Raw genomic sequence first — 8,192 nt, forward strand, 5'->3', positions numbered from 1 at the left:
CCTTATAGTACACAGCTATGTTATTACATACAGCAGCACAACATAAAGCAAAGCAGTATGGTTTTAGGCAAAACACACTGCAGAAACACATATACATAGAAACAGTTGCAGAGCAAAATGCACAATGTTTACCTTCACTTGGTCTAGCCTAACAAACTACTGCAGCTGTGCTCACTGTTACTCAAACACACAAATTTGGAGACCAGCCCTTGCACCTCAGTCCTGCCACTTGCCTCATAATGTAATCCAACACCGCAGGGTGTTTGATACCCCTCCAGTTACCATAGTGATAGCCATCTGGTCCAGGTCATTGACTTTATTTGTTTAGGAACAGGAGAAGAAGAGGAAGACAAAACAGAGACAATGTTTTCCTTCTGCGAGGGAAAACATAACAGCATGAATGCTTACCACACAGTTACCACTGGAGTCACACTGGCTGGAGTGCCCGTAGCACTCACAAGGGGGAGCCGCTTGCTGGCAATCATCTGCAGAGCCTCTACGCGCATCGCCTTCAAACCCAGGCATACAGTACTCACACTGGGGACCGTATGTGTTGTGTTGGCAATCCTACAATTAAAAGCAATGTATGTGCAGTGTGTTAAACATAGTGCTTGCTACTACAGGTGCATTATTATAGTACACGGTTACATGTATACAGCAGTACAGGAGCAAAGCAGTGTGGTGTGATGCTTAAATATATATGGCCACAAATAGGGTCAATAGAGTCAGACTGCGGCAATTGCGCTTTATTGGACATGCCCTCAGGATGCCTGTACTGTAGAGGAGTGCCTCAGGTCTTATGCCCTCTACGCTCTCAGTATAATTGTGATTGACTACTGATGATAATGAGTATGGTGTGAAAAAACAAAACACAGTACAGAAACATTCAAACAACTACAATGCTCACCAAACAGTCACCATAGGAGTCACACTGGCTGGAGTGCCCGTAGCACTCACAAGGGGGCGCTGCTTGCTGGCAATCATCTGCAGAGCCTCTACGCGCATCGCCTTCAAACCCTGGCATACAGTACTCACACTGTGAGCCATACGTGTTGTGCTGGCAGTCCTACGGTTAAAAGCATTCGTGAGTGTCAAATGATAGTGCCAGCTACTACTGGTTCATTTAGTACACAATTATGTTAATAACAAGCTACAGCAGTACAACATAGAGCAAAGCAGTAAGGTGGTGTCAGAAGGCAAAGTGCAGAAACAACAGGAGCGCTTACCACACAATTACCACTGGAGTCACACTGACTGGAGTGCCCATAGCACTCACAAGGGGGCGCCGCTTGCTGGCAATCATCTGCAGAGCCTCTACGCGCATCGCCCTCAAACCCAGGCATACAGTACTCACACTGTGAGCCATAGGTGTTGTGCTGGCAGTCCTGTGATTAAATACATCTATAAGGCCTTTGAAGTCCACAATACATAGATGGACCAAGTGTTTTAAACAGTAGACATACTGTTACACATGCATTAATTAGTACACACTGAATTAACACAACAGAATACAGGACAAAACAGAAACGTACCAGAAGACCAGATACAGGCCGGAACGATATCTAAAAGCAAGAGCGCTCACCAGGCAGTTACCACTGCTGTCACACTGGCTGGAGTGCCCGTAGCACTCACAAGGGGGCGCCGCTTGCTGACAGTCATCAGCTGTACCTCTACGAGCATCGCCGTCAAACCCAGGCATACAGTACTCACACTGGGGACCGTATGTGTTGTGCTGGCAGTCCTGTTATTGGAAATGATTGCTTTTGTCAACAAAAGACGCACATGTACAGATGGACTAAGTTATAAGATTACCACAGGAGACATTCAGACACTTAGTAAGGACACAGTGCATGCTTCTGTACAAATGTATGAAAATACGTGAGCGCTCACCACACAGTCACCAAAGGAGTCACACTGACTGGAGTGCCCGTAGCACTCACAAGGGGGAGCCGCTTGCTGGCAGTCATCTGCTGAGCCTCTACGCGCATCGCCTTCAAACCCAGGCATACAGTACTCACACTGGGGACCGTATGTGTTGTGCTGGCAGTCCTAGGATTACACACATAATCGTTCGTAAACAAGCAATCAATGGACAAAGTCTCCATGTTACCACCAGACAAACAAGTGATACCTGAGTTGAACATTCTAACAAAGTGGTTGCTTTCACAGGTGCAAAAGTTAGTACACAGACACTTGATACATTATTAGGCTATGGAACAAAACATGAAAAGTGTCTAAAGAAGTCACAGGGCAGAGGCTCCCGAGAGGTATGTAACAACAATGCTCACCACACAGTTACCACTGGAGTCACACTGGCTGGAGTGCCCGTAGCACTCACAAGGGGGCGCCGCTTGCTGGCAGTCATCTGCAGAGCCTCTACGCGCATCGCCTTCAAACCCAGGCATACAGTACTCACACTGGGGACCGTACGTGTTGTGTTGGCAGTCCTACAATTAGATAATTAAAAGTGATTGGTTATTTTCACAGATTGGGGCCAATTCTTGAAGTGATGTTCTGAGGAATTGATAGTATAAAAGAATTCTTTAAATAGTAGTTGGGAATGCTCTGCACTGCTTTTAGATAAATAGATGTAAGATACTTCATCAGTGATCAAGACCTACATGTAGTAAGATTCATGCTATGCAGTTTGTATCAAGAATAATTCAACCCAAAGATGCTCAACATAGCTGTAGTGCCAATGGCACTCACAAGGGGGCGCTATTCGCTCCAGTTAACACTTCTATTACCAACTAGATATTTGGCCTTGACCAGAACACTTAAAAATACTCTGCATGCATTTGGATATGGTAGGACCCTTGTAGATACTCCAATCAAGGCTGTTGTATGACAAGCAGGCATTAATAACCCAATATCACAACTCATAATTGTAAGAACAAATGAACTTTGAAGACATTTCCAAACAGTTATGCAATGGTTAAATGCACATGTTGCCACTGCATTTGTCTTTTACTTTGTTATCACATCTGTCTGTGTAGCCTGATGTTGTGTTTGGGGCTCTGATAGTTTTCCCCCAGTCTAGCTCAACAGACCGCCCGGTAGGGGTGTTATGCCTGTGGTTTTGCATGCTGGGAGTTGATTTGCTCCACAATAATTTAACTACCGTTGTTCAAAACCTGCCAGGCAACCAAGCTGGGTCGGGTGGGGAAGAGCTCCTGCAGCCCCAAGCCCCAACCACCATAGACTGGACACCAGGCTACAGTCTGTGCATTGTTTACCACTTGGTTAACGTGGTGGAGTGCTACAATTACAAATCTGCAGAGGTTGATATAAAGTAAAAGTATGCTCACCACACAGTTACCACTGGAGTCACACTGGCTGGAGTGCCCGTAGCACTCACAAGGGGGCGCCGCTTGTCGGCAGTCATCAGGAGTGCCTCCCCTGGCATCGCCCTCAAACCCAGGCATACAGTAGTCACACTGAGGGCCGTAGGTGTTGTGCTGGCAGTCCTGTGGTTAAGAGTGATACATGTGCCTTGTTATGTGTCTATCAATACGGCATACCTCTCAACAGTTCAAAATGGACAACGACAATACATGACAGTGCCACTTAAACTTCTTGATATGAAGGGAATTCAAGGAAAGTGATCTTGAAAAATCATACACCAGTTATTACTGTGGGAACCCAGTCAAGGAAAAAGAAGTCTAGGTCGTCCAGCAAGAAAATAATCCAATTAATGGACGACACCCAGCTCGACAAGAAAAACCTGATGGTAGAAATGAAGGATAGGAAGAGATGGAGAGCAGTCATTGGCACCGAGGGAAACTTGACCCAGTGAGTGAGTGAGTGAGTGAGTGAGTGATCTTGAAGCAGTAAAGCTACCTGAAGAGCCACTCTTCTACTGGTCATGAAAGAGAAGACAGACACTATGTACAGTATTTACAGCTGCTTCATTGTTGCTCTTTTCAACAAGCACAATGAACAGTGGACCACGGCTTAACGTCCCGTCCTAAGGACTGTGACCATTTCCAGCAGCGCGCATGTCGGGTGAGTGACAATAGCCGGGATTGAACTCCGAACCTCTTGGTCCAGAGGCAGGGTTGCTAACCACTGGACTAAGCCTACTGCTACAAAGAAACATGGAACAGAAGTAGGAAGAAAAGTAGGAAGAGACAAAGGAAGAGAAGCAGGAACAGAAGTAGGAAGGCTGGAGTCAGGCTAGGACAGTCTTGTCACCACTGCTCATACCAGTTCCCATTGGGCTAATACTAGTACTTACCACACAGTTACCACTGGAGTCACACTGGCTGGAGTGCCCATAGCACTCACAAGGGGGCGCTGCCGGTTGGCAATCATTTGCAGTGCCGCTGCGTGCATCGCCTTCGAACCCTGACTCGCAGTACTCACACTGAGGACCATACGTGTTGTGCTGGCAGTCCTGTTGGTGAAAAGCAATTGTTCTTCATGAATATATTGAAATTGTACCAGTGGCTGCATCTCTGTCACGTCTGCTCATGATCATTGGTCAAAGTCCTGAACCAAACACATCAACTGACTGCATGAAGTAAGAAGCAAAATGATGCAGCAATAAACTTGGGTGCGGAGTGCAAAACAACCAGGCCTAGCTCAAATTGTTGGCTGATATGTTGATAAAATGCTCTGCATATTGAGGATGAGACTAAATGATGTTGGTAGCTTGGGATGCCGAGGCGGATGAGAAGCAGTTCTGGATGCTGGGAGGATGCTAAGAAGTTCTGGATGCTGGGAAGCTGCTAAGCAGTTCTGGATGCTGGGAAGGATGCTAAGCAGTTCTGGATGCAGAGGAAGGATGCTAGGCAGTTCTGGATGCTGAGGAAGGATGCTAGGCAGTTCTGGATGCTGGGAAGGATGCTAAGCAGTTCTTGATGCAGAGGAGGATGCTAAGCAGCTGGGGAGGATGCTGAGCAGTTCTGGATGCAGAGGAGGATGCTAAGCAGTTCTGGATGCTCGAAGGATGCTAGGCAGTTCAGGATGCTGGGAGGATGCTAGGCAGTTCTGGATGCAGAGGAGGATGCTAGGCAGTTCTGGATGCAGAGGAGGATGCTAAGAAGTTCTGGATGCTGGGAAGCTGCTAAGCAGTTCTGGATGCTGGGAAGGATGCTAGGCAGTTCAGGATGCAGAGGAAGATAAGCAGTTCTGGATGCCAGAGAGTATGATAAACAATTCTGGATGCTGGGTGGATGGTAGGCAGCTTTCTTGTCTTGCAAGTTGCATGATTGAAAAAATGCTCACTGTCTGTGTTCAGTTAACTATTGAAATGTGGTTCCTGTGAAAAAAAAATCATGCTCTCAACTGGTGCAGTGCTCTTGAGTGAAGTGCTTTTTCTGATGCAATGGCTCATAGGCATAGGCTTCAAGGCACCTTACCATACAGTTCCCATTGCTATCACACTGGCTTGAGTGGCCGTGGCAGTTACATCTGGTCTCAGCAACGCAGTCGTCGGGTCTTCCCTTCCTGGCATCACCAGTAAACCCAGGTAAACAGTACTCACAGTTGGCGCCGAATGTGTTATGCTGGCAAGCCTACAGACACATGCCTTTATTAGAATGCAGCCTCTACATTCCACTGCAGCTATGCTTTACGTACTAAAACTGTTACAGAGATATGCAACATGTTTACAATGCTCTATAGGCATGTTCAAACCTGATGTCCACATTGGTGGGTGACAGCTGAACATCATTCTGGCAGACTGAAGTTGGATAGGATACCACATGTAGAGATTGCCAGCATCCTCATAACATTTTAGGCTGATGAAGACCATCTCATACCTACAGACAGTCCTAGCTTGCACAATGAGTTTCTACCATGGATCTTGTGAAAAACATACATGTATTGAGATGTGCAATAGCCATATCTCTGTCAGGTACAGTCAAACCTGTCTATGGTGGTCACTCAAGGGACTTTGTATCTGACTGCATAGCACTGTATTGAATGTACCATGCATACACACAAGATGATACCAATGATATCTTATCTGGTCCCTGAACTTAGGTAATGGCTTGCTGATGGCTTCCTCGTCACTTTCCGTCAGGCCTGTGAACATCTTGCAGTTTTGGACATGTCTGGTGAGTTTCCTCTCCATTTGCCTGCACATCTTGGTTCAACGGTTTGATCCGGGAGTCCTCAACAGGGTAACAATTTTACCCATGGGGGAGGCCGGCAAGTACAGTTTGCTGACACCTGTTTGTTACCACAATTAGCAAACTTGCAGGGGTTCGTAGAGCAAACTCGCGAGGGATTGGAACATCGAAGCAGGGAGCTTCTGATTTATCATTGGGAACTGCAGAGATGCAGGCGTCAACTGTGTGTTCGTTCATGTCCACTTCACCATTCATCTCATTCAACCAACCACCATCCAGACATCCAAAACCATCCAAACAGCAACCAACCAAGCTACAACAACACCAACCAACCAACCAACCAACCAACCAACCAACCAACCAACCAACCAACCAACCAACCAACCAACCTTTCAGACATCTTTGAGCAACCCTGAAATGAGGCATTTGAGTTGCCTCATTTGCAGCGTGGAATTTCGGATTAAGTGTTTTTTAAAATCATTATCCAGCACAACTAAAACTGTTCAAACATACATTTGATATGCAAAATTCTGTTAAAAAAAAAGATGGCATTTCACTTATACACAATGATGATAGAAATATGAGATCCATTCTTGACACGAACTTGTAACAGATCTTCATTAACTTGAATGTGCAGATCATCAAACAATACGTTTATGAATTATCCCTCCTGATAATGTTTCTGACCCAGGGACAAGAGTTGCTGTTACAGTTCTATTCGGTAACCCGTAACCCACGTGAGTGGATCAAACCATTCATACCCTTGAAGTGGCCTAACAGCCGTCTTACGTGGCGACCACTAAGTAAAAAAAAAATAAGTAAATAAAAATAACCTTCCCCCTGGTTTTCACTGAGACACAGGAGCGACGTACCTGACAGCGCCCATACTCGTCACAAGAGTCGGAGTGTCCGTAGCAGTTACAGGCCGGGCCCGGCTGGTCTGCGCGGCAGTCCTGGGGGGTTCCCCCCCTGGCATCTCCGGTGAACCCGGGCAGGCAGTTCTCGCAGTTAAACCCGTATGTGTTGTGTTGGCAGTCCTAGAGAAATTCATACGATTGTCAAAATCAACACAATTTCGAAACAGTACTTCAAAACATTATTAAACAGCTTTACCTGTGTCTGTGAATGATATAGGTTGCCATGAGAAGGTTCTTTATTTCAACAAGTGAGTTTTTACGTTCAATGTTTTGGTGACCATCTTCTTTGTGGCAACAATGACTGGTTCTGATTCGTACGGCATCTAGCTTACCATGTGAGTTTTCAAGATAATTTGTCATCAGGGGGAAGAATTCAGGTGGCATTATCACATCTGTTGTGGCATCGGTGACACATGATTCGAGCGTTGGACTCAGAAACAATCCCGGGTCCAGGGTCCATGTAGTGCTGTGTACCTAAACCCACATTAAGGTTCAGGTCCGGATTCAAGTCCAGAGGTTTAGGTTCAGTTCCGGACTCGTAAATTCGGACCTAAATCCATGGCATATACATGTACAAAATTGCATGTTGGCAACCTTGCAATGTTGTCTGGGTGAAACTTTGGCCACATAACATGGAGGCAGGCACTTGACGATGCCCGATGGCAATGTTTTCTTCATTTTGCAGCACAGTGGTTTGGAAAGAAAAGGAGTATGTGACATGGTTTTCTGTAATATAAGTCTGGAATAGGTTCTTTGCTATTAGGTTTTTTGGACTCGAACCTAAACATTTTTACAAGTCCGGAACCAGTCCAGCGAACCGGTACACAGCACTACCTGGTGTTATGCCCTTGAACCATCACCTTCACTGAGTCTTACGCAATTCAACATATCCACCTCGGTCTAACGGGTGTAACTCACCTGGCATCGGCCGAACTCGTCGCAGGTGTTGGAGTGTCCGTTGCACTGGCAGGTGGCCACACCTGTGGTGGACACGCAGTCATTAGGAGTCCCCCCGCGGGCGTCACCGTTAAACCCAGGCAGGCAGAACTCACACTGGGGACCGTACGTGTTATGTTGACATTCCTGTGGAGAGAAACATAACATAAGGGATTTGCGTCGATGAAGGTTAGACATCCAGGTAATACGATACCCCAAAAAGCAGTTACTCAAGCAACTGGATATGATTTTGAAAACGTCA

General features: G+C 46.2%; 1 protein-coding gene across 1 annotated transcript in view; it reads right to left on the minus strand.

Annotated features, from left to right (window-relative positions):
* The window catches only part of LOC109465625 (fibrillin-3-like), a 71,214-nt gene that overhangs the window by 56,470 nt on the left and 6,552 nt on the right, over positions 1 to 8,192 (minus strand). The window contains exons 6-15 of the mRNA XM_019762996.1: positions 7,913 to 8,077; positions 6,950 to 7,114; positions 4,238 to 4,396; positions 3,309 to 3,467; positions 2,289 to 2,447; positions 1,891 to 2,049; positions 1,583 to 1,741; positions 1,227 to 1,385; positions 908 to 1,066; positions 409 to 567 (exon numbers count right to left, since the gene is read on the minus strand). Of these exons, the coding sequence (XP_019618555.1) occupies positions 409 to 567; positions 908 to 1,066; positions 1,227 to 1,385; positions 1,583 to 1,741; positions 1,891 to 2,049; positions 2,289 to 2,447; positions 3,309 to 3,467; positions 4,238 to 4,396; positions 6,950 to 7,114; positions 7,913 to 8,077 (1,602 nt within the window). The remainder of the gene's footprint in view (positions 1 to 408; positions 568 to 907; positions 1,067 to 1,226; positions 1,386 to 1,582; positions 1,742 to 1,890; positions 2,050 to 2,288; positions 2,448 to 3,308; positions 3,468 to 4,237; positions 4,397 to 6,949; positions 7,115 to 7,912; positions 8,078 to 8,192) is intronic.

The sequence above is a fragment of the Branchiostoma belcheri genome, unplaced genomic scaffold (assembly GCF_001625305.1).
Source record: "Branchiostoma belcheri isolate BF01 breed outbred unplaced genomic scaffold, Haploidv18h27 scaffold155, whole genome shotgun sequence".
NCBI lineage: Eukaryota > Metazoa > Chordata > Leptocardii > Amphioxiformes > Branchiostomatidae > Branchiostoma > Branchiostoma belcheri.